Source organism: Sinohyriopsis cumingii, chromosome 1, assembly GCF_028554795.1.
Source record: "Sinohyriopsis cumingii isolate HCF-2022 chromosome 1, ASM2855479v2, whole genome shotgun sequence".
NCBI classification, from domain to species: Eukaryota; Metazoa; Mollusca; class Bivalvia; order Unionida; family Unionidae; genus Sinohyriopsis; species Sinohyriopsis cumingii.
Genome location: NC_142961.1, coordinates 190,423,320 through 190,441,361, shown reverse-complemented (window position 1 = coordinate 190,441,361; position 18,042 = coordinate 190,423,320). Strand labels below are relative to the sequence as shown.

Below are 18,042 nucleotides of genomic sequence, written 5' to 3'. Positions count from 1 at the left end.
GCTGACAATGATAAGAAGATAACAACATGCTGACAATGATGAGAAGATAATGACAGGCTGACAATGATGAGAAGATAACAGCATGCTGACAATGATGAGAAGATAATGACAGGCTGACAATGATAAGAAGATAACGACAGGCTGACAATGATAAGAAGATAACAACATGCTGACAATGATGAGAAGATAATGACAGGCTGACAATGATGAGAAGATAACAACATGCTGACAATGATGTGAAGATAACAACATGCCGACAATGATGAGAAGATAATGACATGCTGACAAGGATGAGAAGCTACTGAGATGCTGACAATGATCAGAAGCTACTGAGATGCTAACAATGATGAGAAGATAACAACATGCTGACAAGGACGAGAAGCTACTGAGATGCTGACAATGATGAGAAGCTACTGAAATGCTGACAATGATGAGAAGATACAATGATGAGAAGCTACTGAGATGCTGACAATGATGAGAAGATACAATGATGAGAAGCTACTGAGATGCTGACAATGATGAGAAGATACAATGATGAGAAGCTACTGAGATGCTGACAATGATGAGAAGATACAATGATGAGAAGCTACTGAGATGCTGACAATGATGAGATGATAAAATGATGAGAAGCTACTGAGATGCTGACAATGATGAGAAGCTACTGAGATGCTGACAAAGATGAGAAGATACAATGATGAGAAGCTACTGAGATGCTGACAATGATGAGAAGCTACTGAGATGCTGACAATGATGAGAAGATACAAACATGCTGATAATGATGAGAAGATAATAACATGCTGATAATGATGAGAAGTTAACATACTGACAATGATGAGAAGGATATTGAGATGCTGACAATGATGAGAAGATAATAACATGCTGACAATGATGAGAAGATAACATACTGAGAATGATGAAAAGCTACTGAGATGCTGACAATGATGAAAAGCTACTAAGATGTTGATAATCATTATCATGGCATAGTAAGGGTCAGCACATCTTCTCATCATGGGAAGATACAAATGTGCTGACCCTTACTATGCCATGTGACTGACCCTGAGAAACTATGCCTTGTGACTAACCCTTAGACACTATGTCATGTGACTGACCCTTAGACACTATGCTATTTGACTGACCCTTACTATGCCATGTGACTGACCCTTAGAAACTATGCTATTTGACTGACCCTTACTATGCCATGTGACTGACTCTTAGAAACTATGCCATGTGACTAACCCTTAGACACTATGCCATGTGACTGACCCTTGGCCACTATGCCATGTGACTGACCCTTAGACATTATGCCACGTGACTGACCCTTAGACACTATGCCATGTGACTGACCCTTAGAAACTATGCCTTGTGACTGACTCTTAGAAACTATGCCATGTGACTAACCCTTAGAGACTATGCCATGTGACTGACCCTTAGAAACTATGCCTTGTGACTGACTCTTAGAAACTATGCCATGTGACTAACCCTTAGACACTATGCCATGTGACTGACCCTTAGACACTATGCTATTTGACTGACCCTTACTATGCCATGTGACTGACTCTTAGAAACTATGCCATGTGACTAACCCTTAGACACTATGCCATGTGACTCACCCTTAGACATTATGCCATGTGACTGACCCTTAGACACCATGCCATGTGACTGACCCCTAGAAACTATTCCATGTGCCTTGAAGATCATACCTTTTAGAATGCAGCCTAAACTAGTGGGATATCAGAGTGGGTGGGAGGAGTGAATCTGACGATAGCAACTGGCAAGTTTTACATCATTTAGACTAGTTTTACTCTTAATAATATTGATATACAAAAGTGGCTGCTTTTGTGTAGCAGCATTTGTCAGTTTGCTGGGAGCAAAGGTAACAAGAGAAGGAAGTGTGAGATTGCCAAAATGGAGCTTTCATCACATCCACCAGACACAAGTAAGTTAGACAGGCCCATGAGGTAGCAATGGCCTGAACCTCATCAGCTACATTTCATGACTGAGAGGTCCTTTTCAGGAAGAGACTGATAAGCTTTAATGATAGGATATGCAATCCACTTCAAATGGTGGATCAGTAGAAACCTTAATGGGGAGGAAAAGTCATTTCAATCCCTTTCTCCCCCCCCCCATTAAAGCTGAACCATAAAGCACTAACTGGATATAAAAGTCTAACTGGACCATCCCCAAAACAGATGTGACTGAACTGGAAGTGGGACAACTGTTGGAAGCTGGCAACTGGAAGTGGGGCAACTGTTGGAAGCTGGCAACTGCAAAAAAAAACTGGTTGGAAAAAGAAAGAGGCCAACTCTAAATTCCACTGAACCTCATACAGCCTGGTTCAATGGAACGAAGTTTCACCTGATAGTTCAAAAGAGTCTTAGTAAGACACTTCAAGATAAAAGAGAGATTCCATATAGGCATTGGCAAGCAAGAAACCAATCTTGAAAATTGTTTCTCTTCAAAAGGGAAGAGACCTCTTGAACTAATTTAATTAAATACTCAGCATGACTCTAATGACTTGATGTACTCAAATACTCAGCACCACTCTAATGACTTGATGTACTCAAATACTCAGCACCACTCTAATGACTTAATACACTCAAATACTCAGTACCACTCTAATGACTTGATGTACTCAAATACTCAGTACCACTCTAATGACTTAATACACTCAAATACTCAGTACCACTCTAATGACTTGATGTACTCAAATACTCAGCATGACTCTAATGACTTAATACACTCAAATACTCAGTACCACTCTAATGACTTGATGTACTCAAATACTCAGCACCACTCTAATGACTTGATGTACTTAAATGCTCAGCATCACTCTAATGACTTGATGTACTCAAATACTCAGTACCACTCTAATGACTTGATGTACTCAAATACTCAGCACCAATGTAATGACTTGATGTGCTCAAATACTCAGCACCACTCTAATGACTTGATATACACAAATACTCAGCACCACTCTAATGACTTGATATACTCAAATACTCAGCATCACTCTAATGACTTGATATACTCAAATATTCAGCATCACTCTAATGACCTAATACAGTCATATACTCTGCATCACTCTAATGACTTAATACAGTCATATACTCTGCATCACTGTCATGACTTAATACACTCAAATAATCAGCACCACTCTAATGACTTGATATACTCAAATACTCAGCATCACTCTAATGACTTAATACACTTGATACTTAGCATCACTGTAATGACTAAATACAATCAATCACATACTCAGCATCATTCAAGTGACGTACTTAGCATCACTCTAATGATTAATATAACCAGTTGAATATTGGGAATTGCTCATGCCTTGATACAATCAAACACTTTGCATCACTCTAGTGATTTAATATAGTTAGTCAAACACTTTGCATCACTCTAGTGATTTAATACAGTTAGTCAAACCCTTTGCATCACTCTAGTGATTTAATACAGTTAGTCAAACCCTTTGCATCACTCAAGTGATTTAATACAGTTAGTCAAACACTTTGCATCACTAGTGATTTAATACAATTAGTCAAACACTTTGCATCACTCTAGTGATTTAATAGTTAGTCATATACTTTGCATCACTCTAGTGATTTAATACAGTTAGTCAAACACTTTGCATCACTCTAGTGATTTAATACAGTTAGTCAAACACTTTGCATCACTAGTGATTTAATACAATTAGTCAAACACTTTGCATCACTCTAGTGATTTAATACAGTTAGTCAAACACTTTGCATCACTCTAGTGATTTAATACAGTTAGTCAAACACTTTGCATCGCTCTAGTGATTTAATACACTTAGTCAAACACTTTGCATCACTCTAGTGATTTAATACAATTAGTCGTACACTTGGCATCACTCTAGTGATTTAATACAATTAGTCAAACACTTTGCATCACTCTAGTGATTTAATACAGTTAGTCAAACACTTTGCATCACTCTAGTGATTTAATACAATTAGTCAAACACTTTGCATCACTCTAGTGATTTAATACAATTAGTCGTACACTTGGCATCACTCTAGTGATTTAATACAGTTAGTCAAACACTTTGCATCACTCCAGTGATTTAATACAATTAGTCAAACACTTTGCATCACTCTAGTGATTTAATACAGTTAGTCATACACTTGGCATTAAATAAAATCAGTAAGACACTTAGGATTTAATGCAAGTAGAAGAATACTCTGCATTGATCTAGTGACTTAATACAATCAGGTGAGTATTCTGTATTATTCAAGTGACTTAATACAATCAGGCGAGTATTCTGTATTATTCTAGTGACTTAATACAATCAGGTGAGTATTCTGTATTATTCTAGTGACTTAATACAATCAGGTGAGTATTCTGTATTATTCAAGTGACTTAATACAATCAGGTGAGTATTCCGTATTATTCAAGTGACTTAATACAATCAGTTGAATATTCTGTATTATTCTAGTGACTTAATACAATCAGTTGAGTACTCTATTATTATTTTAGTTATTTAATACAATCAGCTGAGTACTTTGTATTATTCTAGTGACTTAATACAATCAGTTGAGTACTTCAGTATTCTAGTGGCTTGATATAATCAGCTGAGTGCTCTGTATTACCTAGTTATTTAATACAATCAGTTGAGTACTCTGTATTATTATAGTGACTTAATACATTCAGTTGAGTACTTCAGTATTCTAGTGGCTTGATATAATCAGCTAAGTACTCTGTATTACCTAGTTATTTAATACAATCAGTTGAGTACTCTGTATTATTATAGTGACTTAATACAATCAGTCAAATATACAGTATTTAACACTTGACATTCCAATTATTTAATACAATCACTTTTATCATCACTCTGGTGACTTAATACAATCAATTAGCATCACTCTAGTGACATAATACAATCAAACAGCATCACTCTAGTGACTTAATACAATCAAATAGCATCACTCTAGTGACTTAATACAATCAAACAGCATCACCCTAGTGACTTAATACAATCAAATAGCATCACTCTAGTGACTTAATTCAATCAGTACAATACTCATTATAACTCTAATGACTTGACAAGCCCAAAGCCCTAAATAATGCCCTTCAACAACAAAACCTTCAACATAAATTCAAAATAATAATTTAAAAAAACATAAGAAATTGGTGGCCAGCAGCACTCAGAGTTTTCTATTGGCCATCTATTGTAGACCGAAAATTTAGAGTTTTCTATGGGATGAGACATATATTTGGCCACGTATTGTAGACCAATAGCTTTTTATGGCATGAAACATACTTTTGGCCATTGTAGATCAATAGATTTGAGTTTTCTATGGGATGAAACATACTTTTGGCCACATACTGTAGTCCAATAGTTTTCTATGACAAGAAGCATACTTTTGGCCATTGCAGATCGATAGTTTTGAGTTTTCTATGGGATGAAACATACTTTTGGCCATGTACTGTAGACCAATAGTTTTGAGTTTTCTATGGGATGAAACATACTTTTGGCCATGTACTGTAGATCGATAGTTTTGAGTTTTCTATGGGATAAAACATACTTTTGGCCATGTACTGTAGACCGATAGTTTTGAGTTTTCTATGGGATGAAACATACTTCTGGCCATGTACTGTAGATCGATAGTTTTGAGTTTTCTATGGGATAAAACATACTTTTGGCCATGTACTGTAGACCGATAGTTTTGAGTTTTCTATGGGATGAAACATACTTTTGGCCATGTACTGTAGACCGATAGTTTTCAGTTTTCTATGGGATGAAACATACTTTTGGCCATGTACTGTGGACCGATAGTTTTCTATGGCATGAAACATACTTTTGGCCACGTACTGTAGACCGATAGTTTAGAGTTTTCTATGGGACGAAACATACTTTTGGCCACGTACTGTAGACCGATAGTTTTCTATGGGATGAAATATACTTTTGGCCATGTACTGTAGATCGATAGTTTAGAGTTTTCTATGGGACGAAACATACTTTTGGCCACGTACTGTAGACCGATAGTTTTCTATGGGATGAAATATACTTTTGGCCATGTACTGTAGACCGAGAGTTTTCAGTTTTCTATGGGATAAAACATACTTCTGGCCATGTACTGTAGACCAATAGTTTTGAGTTTTCTATGGGATGAAACATACTTTTGGCCATGTACTGTAGACCGATAGTTTTGAGTTTTCTATGGGATGAAACATACTTTTGGCCATGTACTGTAGACCGATAGTTTTCAGTTTTCTATGGGATAAAACATACTTCTGGCCATGTACTGTAGACCAATAGTTTTGAGTTTTCTATGGCACGAAACATATTTTTGGCCATGTACTGTAGACCGAGAGTTTAGAGTTTTCTATGGGACGAAACATACTTTTGGCCACATACTGTAGACCGATAGTTTTCTATGGTATGAAACATACTTCTGGCCATGTACTGTAGACCGAGAGTTTAGAGTTTTCTATGGGAAGAAACATACTTTTGGCCATGTACTGTAGACCGATAGTTTTGAGTTTTCTATGGGATGAAACATACTTTTGGCCACATACTGTAGTCCAATAGTTTTCTATGACAAGAAACATACTTTTGGCCATTGCAGATCGATAGTTTTGAGTTTTCTATGGGATGAAACATACTTTTGGCCATGTACTGTAGACCAATAGTTTTCTATGACATGAAACATACTTTTGGCCATGTACTGTAGATTGATAGTTTTGAGTTTTCTATGGGATGAAAAATACTTCTGGCCATGTACTGTAGACCAATAGTTTTGAGTTTTCTATGGGATGAAACATACTTCTGGCCATGTACTGTAGATCGATAGTTTTGAGTTTTCTATGGGATGAAACATACTTTTGGCCATGTACTGTAGACCAATAGTTTTGAGTTTTCTATGGGATGAAACATACTTTTGGCCATGTACTGTAGATCGATAGTTTTGAGTTTTCTATGGGATAAAACATACTTTTGGCCATGTACTGTAGACCGATAGTTTTGAGTTTTCTATGGGATGAAACATACTTCTGGCCATGTACTGTAGATCGATAGTTTTGAGTTTTCTATGGGATAAAACATACTTTTGGCCATGTACTGTAGACCGATAGTTTTGAGTTTTCTATGGGATGAAACATACTTTTGGCCATGTACTGTAGACCGATAGTTTTCAGTTTTCTATGGGATGAAACATACTTTTGGCCACGTACTGTAGACTGATAGTTTAGAGTTTTCTATGGGACGAAACATACTTTTGGCCACGTACTGTAGACCGATAGTTTTCTATGGGATGAAATATACTTTTGGCCATGTACTGTAGATCGATAGTTTAGAGTTTTCTATGGGACGAAACATACTTTTGGCCAGGTACTGTAGACCGATAGTTTTCTATGGGATGAAACATACTTTTGGCCATGTACTGTTGACCGATAGTTTTGAGTTTTCTATGGGATGAAACATACTTTTGGCCATGTACTGTAGACCGATAGTTTTCAGTTTTCTATGGGATAAAACATACTTCTAGCCATATACTGTAGACTGATAGTTTTGAGTTTTCTATGGGATGAAACATACTTTTGGCCATGTACTGTAGACTGATAGTTTTGAGTTTTCTATGGGATGAAACATACTTTTGGCCATGTACTGTAGACCAATAGTTTTCTATGGCATGAAACATACTTCTGGCCATGTACTGTAGACCAATAGTTCTGAGTTTTCTATGGGAAGAAACATACTTTTGGCCATGTACTGCAGACCGATAGTTTTGAGTTTTCTATGGGATGAAACATACTTTTGGCCATGTACTGTAGACCGATAGTTTTGAGTTTTCTATGGGATGAAACATACTTTTGGCCATGTACTGTAGATTGATAGTTTTGAGTTTTCTATGGGATGAAACATACTTTTGGCCAGGTACTGTAGACCGATAGTTTTGAGTTTTCTATGGGATGAAACATGCTTTTGGCCATGTACTGTAGATCGATAGTTTTGAGTTTTCTATGGGATGAAACATACTTTTGGAAAGGTACTCTAGATTGATAGTTTTGAGTTTTCTATGGGATGAAACATACTTTTGGCCACGTACTGTAGACTGATAGTTTTCTATGGCATGAAACATACTTTTGGCCACGTACTGTAGATCGATAGTTTTGAGTTTTCTATGGGAAGAAACATATTTTTGGCCATGTACTGTAGACCAAGAGTTTAGAGTTTTCTATGGGATGAAACATACTTTTGGCCATGTACTGTAGACTGATAGTTTTGAGTTTTCTATGGGATGAAACATACTTTTGGCCACGAACTGTAGACCGATAGTTTTCTATGGCATGAAACATACTTCTGGCCATGTACTGTAGACCAAGAGTTTAGAGTTTTCTATGGGAAGAAACATATTTTTGGCCATGTACTGTAGACCAAGAGTTTAGAGTTTTCTATGGGATGAAACATGCTTTTGGCCATGTACTTTAGACTGATAGTTTTGAGTTTTCTATGGGATGAAACATACTTTTGGCCATGTACTGTAGACCGATAGTTTTCTATGACATGAAACATACTTTTGGCCACGTACTGTAGACTGATAGTGTTGAGTTTTCTATGGGAAGAAACATACTTTTGGCCATGTACTGCAGACCGATAGTTTTGAGTTTTCTATGGGATGAAACATACTTTTGGCCATGTACTGCAGACCGATAGTTTTGAGTTTTCTATGGGATGAAACATACTTTTGGCCATGTACTGCAGACCGATAGTTTTGAGTTTTCTATGGGATGAAACATACTTTTGGCTATGTACTGTAGATCGATAGTTTTGAGTTTTCTATGGGATGAAACATAATTTTGGCCAGGTACTGTAGACCGATAGTTTTCTATGGCATGAAACATACTTCTGGCCATGTACTGTAGACCAAGAGTTTAGAGTTTTCTATGGGAAGAAACATATTTTTGGCCATGTACTGTAGACCGATAGTTTTGAGTTTTCTATGGGATGAAACATACTTTTGGCCATGTACTGCAGACCGATAGTTTTGAGTTTTCTATGGGATGAAACATACTTTTGGCCATGTACTGTAGATCGATAGTTTTGAGTTTTCTATGGGATGAAACATACTTTTGGCCACGTACTGTAGACTGATAGTTTTCTATGGCATGAAACATACTTTTGGCCACGTACTGTAGACCAAGAGTTTAGAGTTTTCTATGGGAAGAAACATATTTTTGGCCATGTACTGTAGGCCAAGAGTTTAGAGTTTTCTATGGGATGAAACATACTTTTGGCCATGTACTGCAGACCAAGAGTTTAGAGTTTTCTATGGGATGAAACATATTTTTGGATATATACTATAGACTGATAGTTTTCTATGGGATGAAACATAGTTTTGGCCATGTACTGTATGTAGATGGATAGCTTGGAGTTTATCCCCTAGGGGTACAAGATTGAGAGTCGAAATTCCCAATGCTGTCCAAGCTGGAAGTCAGACTGAGTTTTTAAAAAAAGCCCTGAAAACATTAAAAATGTGTGTGTGTGTGTGTCTCTCTGAGGCACAAATGAGGGTAAAGGGAAACACTAGACTTTTGCGTATACTTTTCAGCATTTTCCAAAAAAAATTTGAATAGAAAATTATCCACTGATTTATCTGCATCATACACTGTGTTATACTGGCATACAGTGCTATACTGGCATACTGTGCTATAGGCATACAGTGCTATTCTGGCATACTGTGCTATAGGCATACAGTGCTATACTGGCATAGACTGGTATACAGGCATTCAGTGCTATACTGGCATACAGTGTTATGCAGGCATACAGTGCTATACAGGTACAGGATTCTGTATCAAATTGTACTGACATGTTGATTAGTCAGTCCATTCAAAGTGACAATATAGCTCACCACAAAAAGTTTTTCCTCATTATTCAAAATACGAGTAACGAATGTACTCTTTCTGTATAGACTTGTTTACCAGTCATTGTCTGACTGCAAACTTCATAGACTTAGATCTACCAGCATATAATGCACCGGCATATTTGGGTCCATGCAGTCTCGTAGGAGTAATCAGCTGACAAACAACACAGACCTTGATCTGCCAGCACATTTTGCAATGGCAGATCAGGGTCTATTTTGTTGCAGTTGGATTTGACTTATAAGAAGTGACAGTGTGTATGAGCCATAACTCAGCCATTGCTTCCTATACTAAATGATCAAAAGCATGAACCATACCACATAACTTGTCAAACTGCAATACTCAAACCTTAATAAGAAATTTCATGGTATGAAAAACAGTTTCTAATTAAGGAAAAGAAGAGAGAAAAAGTAAATAAAAGATTTCCCAAATTCTGTCATGAGCAAACCTCACCTTCTCCAGAAGGAATAACGTTGTTTTGGAACTCTTAAAGCACTGGTACTCATGACGCGATGGAAAGAATTTGGTGAAATTCTCAATCCTGTTGACCCTGGCGGAGATTCACTATTTAACCCTTCAAATGTTTCCATCTTTAGTACATTAAAGAACAAATCATTGATATCTGCGGGATGTTTTTTCCCATTAGTTTCCAGCCTCATGGCTATGTTGCAGTCTTTAATATCAATTACTTCTCTTTCCTGCATTTAATCTTGATTAAAGGGATATAACTCTTATACTACTATTGCACAAGCTTTGTGGCCTCCTAAAAAAAGTAGCATAATCCAAGGGGAGTAACTCCTGCAGTCTTGCTTAAGTGTTCCACTACTGAATTACTGTCCTCTTGGAAATCTGCAACAGAAACAGTGATAAACAAAGTGTTAATATTCTATCTCTACTGACATGATGTATGTACTAGATGATATGCTTGAATATAAAATATATTGTAGTGTCAGAAAAAGAATATTGTTAAGAAATTGACAGTGATTTGGAACCAGAGTTTTCTCTGCCAACGTCTTTGAATGTTACAACCTATAATAATAATAACAATAATAATAATACTTATTTGTTGAGGGTATCACATGAGAAGCAATTGTTCAGCTGATTTCTTTGTACGAATGGAGCTTTTTTTTAACCTGGCCAGCTCTCTTTATTGACTTGGGTCACATATCGCTTACCTTACCTACTTCTTTCCAATATTCTGTGTTTTTTTCTTTTCTTCTCACATTTTTAAGAAACAAAATGTTGCATCATCTCTGAACATAAATGTTGCCAATCATTTATAACTGTTCATACCCTTGCATCATCCAAATCAAGAGCACTATCATTCGTAAATGTACGACAGAAATTGATACCAAGTAATATTTTAATAACGCTGGTCTGTACAATTTTGTCACAAGCTTTGGACCATTTTGAACGCGTGGCAGGGTGGGAAGTGATAATATCATCTGAAGACAAGGGTCATCCAAAATGGAAATACTAGACACATTTGACAAGGTTTTTTGGAAAATGTGGAATATCCTTAAGTCCATGATCTTTTGTAATATTGAAAGAAAAAAGACATGCATGTGACTTATTACAACATTTTCTGTGGATGACCACTTAAAACTGCTGCTAGTCAGATTTTCCAAAAGTCGAACTGCACACTTTCATCATTTAGCCATGGTTTGAATACAAGAACAAATAAATTTTTACAATACTTTATTACATGAACAACGTTAACAGAAGAGGGGATTTATAGCTGTTTTGCATAAGCATATGACATATAGGTCACAGTGACCATGTTTTCATAAGGTAAAGCATATTAGTGTTCTGGCATTCAGGAATAGAAAAGCAGTCTGTAGCATTATGACAGCAAAAATCCATTGTGTAACATGAGTATTGTAAATGTCACATGACATACTTCCAATATATGGCAAATTGACTTTACACCAATAAAAAGATCGTAGATATAAATGAGACCAAAATGTTGAAATACTACTTTGGGAAGAAACAAATCGCAAAACTCAGACCTATATTTGCAGTCAATGTCACTTTAATCTTCAAGCTAATGACTCCAAAAATGATGTGCTTCTCTTCCTTTGCCTGAGAGGAATTAACACTCAAAAAAACTTGTGTTAAATTCCATCCACTTAAATTACTGTACAAGTAGGCCTGATTGTAATAAGTGAACTGAAAAAGTTAAATGCTAAGAAATCAATGGAGTAGACCAAATAGGTTCATTCATCTAACATAAATGTGTTCATATTATTGCTTCAGCTCTAACCTATATAATTAATCAAAGCATTACTAAGGGAATCTTCCCATCTCAATTGAAGGCTACAAAGTTTATGCCTGTTTATAAAAAGGGTTCAAAATCAAAGTCAGATAATTACAGACCAATATAAATTCTGCCAGCCACATCCAAACCGTTTAAAAAATACATTTATCCAAACATCTCAAATTATACCTTTCAAAGTACTATTTAATTCACCTGGATTTAGACAAAACTATTCCAGTCAGTCTGTGTTGAAAATACTCATTGATGACTAGTTGCTTGATATGGCGAATGGAGAATTGATTGTAACTATACATCTTGATTTTAAGAAGGCTTTTGATCTAGTTGACCATAATATACTTCCATGGAAACTTGAAAAGCATCAATGTTCTCACTTATCACTCTCATGGTTCAAAATCATACCTTTCTGAAGCCAAGAAGTTATTATTGATAACATTAAATCAGAGATCAGATGCCCATCAAGAAAGGAGTTCCACAGGGATCTATTTTAGGGCCTATATATTTCATACCATGTATTATGTATTTATGTATGTACAACATTAAAAAACGTATCAATATGCTGGTGATACTTTTCTGTATCAGTCGGATTTTAAAGTTAAAATTTTAAACAATTGGATGAAGATTTATTTTAAGCTTAATATTATTGCCCACTGAGAATGCTGGTGTACAATAGCAAAATTCCATCCAAAATATCGGTGTACAATAACAAAATTCCATCCAGAATATCGGTGTATGATAGCAAAATTCCATCCAAGAGTTGAAATTTTGATCCCAAGGGTGGAAGCTGCCTTTCATACACTGAAGCATAATAGTGGTTCATATTCTCCGAGGACTGATGCAAAAATTGTTATCTGTGAATATTGCTGTAACTTTCAAATGGCAGAATACCCATTGAAAATGTCCTTCTCTGAGTGCAGTAAAAAAATTCAGTGTAACTTTTCAGTGATGTTTAAACAAATTTTAGCTTTCAAAAAACAGTTACTGAAAACTGTGTGCTGCTGATGGCTTGTAGAATGACAACAATGGGGTAAAAAATATAAAAGTTCACTTTTACACACAAGATTGATCGAGACAGACCAACAAACAAAAGTCTTCAATGCAAATTTGATCAAAAACTTTTTTCCCCAACAAAAATAATAATGATAGGAATTGTTTTAAAAAAATAACATTTATATCAACAGCATTTTAAACTAAAAATGAACTAAAGAAGCTACAAGGCTAATCAATGCATAATGGCCTGTTTTGGGGCTATTTAATTTAAACCATTGCTCATTTTAGGAAAGAAATGTTACAATTAATATTTATCTTTGTTATTTTTGGAAAACAGGAAAACATGTTTATACACATATAGGAATGTGAGAACCTAAATTACCTACAACTGTCTACAGATTGGCCTACCACAGATTGGCCTACCACAAGTCATTATTAATGTTACCTACAACTGTCTACAGATTGGCCTACCACAGATTGGCCTACCACAAGTCACTATAATGTTACCTACAACTGCATACAGATTGGCCTACCACATATTGGCCTACCACAAGTCATTATTAATGTTACCTGCAACTGTCTACAGATTGGCCTACCATAAGTCATTATAATGTTACCTACAATTGTCTACAGATTGGCCCTCCACAGATTGGTCTACCACAAGTCATTATAATGTTACCTACAACTGTCTACAGATTGGCCTACCATAAGTCATTATAATGTTACCTACAACTGTCTACAGGTTGGCCTACCACAGATTGGTCTACCACAAGTCATTATAATGTTACCTACAACTGTCTACAGATTGGCCTACCACAGACTGGCCTACCACAAGTCATTATTAATGTTACCTACAACTGTCTTACAGATTGGCCTACCACAGATTGGTCTACCACAAGTCATTATAATGTTACCTACAACTGTCTACAGATTGGCCTACCACAGATTGGTCTACCACAAGTCATTATTAATGTTACCTACAACTGTCTACAGATTGGCCTACCACAGATTGGCCTACCACAAGTCATTATTAATGTTACCTACAACTGTCTACAGATTGGCCTACCACAGATTGGTCTACCACAAGTCATTATAATGTTACCTACAACTGTCTACAGATTGGCCTACCACAGATTGGGCTACCACAAGTCATTATTAATGTTACCTACAACTGTCTACAGATTGGCCTACCACAGATTGGTCTACCACAAGTCATTATAATGTTACCTACAACTGTCTACAGATTGGCCTACCACAGATTGGCCTACCACAAGTCATTATTAATGTTACCTACAACTGTCTACAGATTGGCCTACCACAGATTGGCCTACCACAAGTCATTATAATGTTACCTACAACTGTCGACAGACTGGCCTACCACAAGTCATTATTAATGTTACCTACAACTGTCTTACAGATTGGCCTACCACAAGTCATTATTAATGTTACCTACAACTGTCTTACAGATTGGCCTACCACAGATTGGTCTACCACAAATCATTATAATGTTACCTACAACTGTCTACAGATTGGCCTACCACAAGTCATTATTAATGTTACCTACAACTGTCTACAGATTGGCCTACCACAGATTGGCCTACCACAAGTCACTATAATGTTACCTACAACTGTCTACAGATTGGCCTACCACAGATTGGTCTACCACAAGTCATTATTAATGTTACCTACAACTATCTACAGATTGGCCTACCACAGATTGGCCTACCACAAGTCATTATTAATGTTACCTACAACTGTCTACAGATTGGCCTACCACAGATTGGTCTACCACAAGTCATTATTAATGTTACCTACAACTGTCTACAGATTGGCCTACCACAGATTGGTCTACCACAAGTCATTATAATGTTACCTACAACTGTCTACAGATTGGCCTACCACAGATTGGCCTACCACAAGTCATTATTAATGTTACCTACAACTGTCTACAGATTGGCCTACCACAAGTCATTATAATGTTACCTACAACTGTCGACAGACTGGCCTACCACAAGTCATTATTAATGTTACCTACAACTGTCTTACAGATTGGCCTACCACAAGTCATTATTAATGTTACCTACAACTGTCTTACAGATTGGCCTACCACAGATTGGTCTACCACAAATCATTATAATGTTACCTACAACTGTCTACAGATTGGCCTACCACAAGTCATTATTAATGTTACCTACAACTGTCTACAGATTGGCCTACCACAGATTGGCCTACCACAAGTCACTATAATGTTACCTACAACTGTCTACAGATTGGCCTACCACAGATTAGTCTACCACAAGTCATTATTAATGTTACCTACAACTGTCTACAGATTGGCCTACCACAGATTGGCCTACCACAAGTCATTATTAATGTTACCTACAACTGTCTACAGATTGGCCTACCACAAGTCATTATTAATGTTACCTACAACTGTCTACAGATTGGCCTACCAGAGGTTGTTATTAATGTTCAACATTAAGAATGAACATAGCCCTCTATACTTGCATGGCATGTTTCACTTATAATCAGAAGAATAACACCAAGGACATAAACTGAGATCAATTACAAATGACCAGTGCAAAATAGCATTTCCAAAATCAAATATTTTTTTTTACTCTAGTGTTACTTGATAGAATTAACTCCCCATTTGATTAGAAATAAATCTAAAAGTTTCCGAAACAAAAGTGTTTAACATTCATGTTGAAAGGCATTTGTCATTTATACATACACTCTGATTTACTGTTAATGGGTATCATGTACACTTTGTTGTTGTTGCTGCTGTTGTTGTTGAGGAGTTTAATGCCATATTCAGCACAAATTAGGCTATACACGGCAGCCAGTATAAATGGTGGAGGAAGAACCCAGGAATACCCAGGAAAGAACCACTGAAACTATGAGAAGCTACTGGCAAGCTTTCTCACATACCCGCATTGTCCGAACCTGAGACTCGAACCCACGCAGACAGAGATGAGATGGCAATAATCCATAATGGTGAGCGCTTTAGACCACTCGGCCACTCAGGGTTCCCACTTTGTAGTTTTATACTCAATGAATCCCAATGGCTCCAGGGGAGAGTAATATATTATACTGAAATAGGCTCCTAAACTGAAGTGTTTATTATTATCACTATTATTATTACTAAAGTGTTCATTATTATTATTATTACTATTATTATTATTACTAAAGTGTTTATTATTATTATTACTATTATTATTATTATTATTATTATTATTATTATTATTATTATCATTACCAAAGTGTTTATTATTATTATTACTATTATTATTATTAGTATTACTAAAGTGTTTATTATTATTATTATTATTACTAAAGTATTTATTATTGTTATTATTATTATTATTATTATTATTACCATTATTATTATTAGTATTACTAAAGTGTTTATTATTATTATTATTATTATTATTATTATTACTAAAGTGTTTATCATTATTATTATTACTAAAGTGTTTATTATTATTGTTATATTATAATATTGTTATTATTACTACTACTAATATTATTAATTATTATTATTATTACTAAAGTGTTTATTATTATTATTATTATTATTATTATTATTATTATTACTACTACTACTATTATTAATTACTATTATTATTATTATTATTATTAGAATATAACTGAGCACCAGCACAGTCCTGGCTATAAACCAAACAAAAGTAAAGTAGTAAATATGGCAAAAGGCAAAATCTTTGAAAAAATGCCCAGGAAGACAGACCCCACCACCAAACTAAAAGCAAAAAAATGCCCAGGAAGACAGACCCCCACCACCAAACTAAAAGCAAATATGCACCACGAGACAAATGAGAAAATAGGTAAAGCTGCTGCAAAAACTTCCCACATAAAATGGAATAAGGATTGAAATCCCAAAATACAAGGTCAAATTGTTCCTATAAAAGTCACATCCTTTTAAGAAGTCCATTACCTTGGTTGGAACAACATCACGTGGTGCATCTCATAGCAAAACAGGTTAGTCTCCTCTTGTGACAATCAGGAAGGCATGTAAATCCTATTTCTAAATCGCCAAGACAAAATATATGTAATAGCAAAATCTATTTTTGTTTGCTGGGACCTTGACCATCAAGCTAAAAAAAACCAAAATAAGTAGATTTCTTTCTTTTGCTCAAAAAAACTTTTCTAAATCTATTGAAATCGGATAGCAAAAGCTAAAGTTGCATACAAAAAATGACAGAGGAAACACCTACCCAGACATTGCCACTAAAGAACCTGCGACTCCATTGGCAAAGGAGAAAACCTGACATCACTTCAGAATATATATATATAAATGACATTCTTTCAAATCATGGTATTCGTAGCAATATAGTCGCTGCATTAAATTTCAAAATTCACGGATAAATTAGCATTTAAAAAAAAAGCAGACTTGAAACAAATGATGCCAGTATTTTCTAACCAAAACTAATAAGCAAGCCAATCTTTTGAAATCTTAAACATATTACAAATTTTAAAAAATGATACGTATGAGACTGCAATATACAAGAAGTGGAGCTCATTTTTTTACCTAATACAAGTGGGCATGTTTTATAATTAAATAAAAGTGGACACTTATTTAATGACTGATACAAAAAGTGGATACTTATTTAATGACTGATATAAAAAGTAGGTAATTGTTTAATGAGATACAAACTTGTTTAATGAGATAAAAAAGTGGATACTCATTTAATGACTAATACAAAAGTAGATATTTATTTAATGACTGATACAAAAAGTAGGTAATTGTTTAATTGACCTGATACAAAAAGTGGATACTTGTTTATTGACCTGATACAAAAGTGGATACTTGTTTATTGACCTGATACAAAAGTGGATACTTATTTAATAACTGATATAAAAACTGGATACTTATTTAT

The 18,042-nt window shown here is 35.4% G+C and overlaps 1 protein-coding gene across 14 annotated transcripts in view; it reads right to left on the bottom strand.

Annotated features, from left to right (window-relative positions):
* LOC149808567 (3',5'-cyclic-AMP phosphodiesterase 4D-like) overlaps positions 1 to 18,042 on the bottom strand; it is a 418,389-nt gene that overhangs the window by 66,625 nt on the left and 333,722 nt on the right. For 5 of the 14 annotated variants that reach the window (XM_089979238.1, XM_089979231.1, XM_089979296.1 and 2 more), the window contains exon 2: positions 10,336 to 10,731. The exons of the other annotated variants lie outside the window; for them this stretch is intronic. In XM_089979238.1, coding sequence (XP_089835364.1) covers positions 10,336 to 10,586 — 251 coding nt within the window. In that variant the 5' untranslated portion in view covers positions 10,587 to 10,731. The remainder of the gene's footprint in view (positions 1 to 10,335; positions 10,732 to 18,042) is intronic. 14 annotated transcript variants of the gene reach the window in all.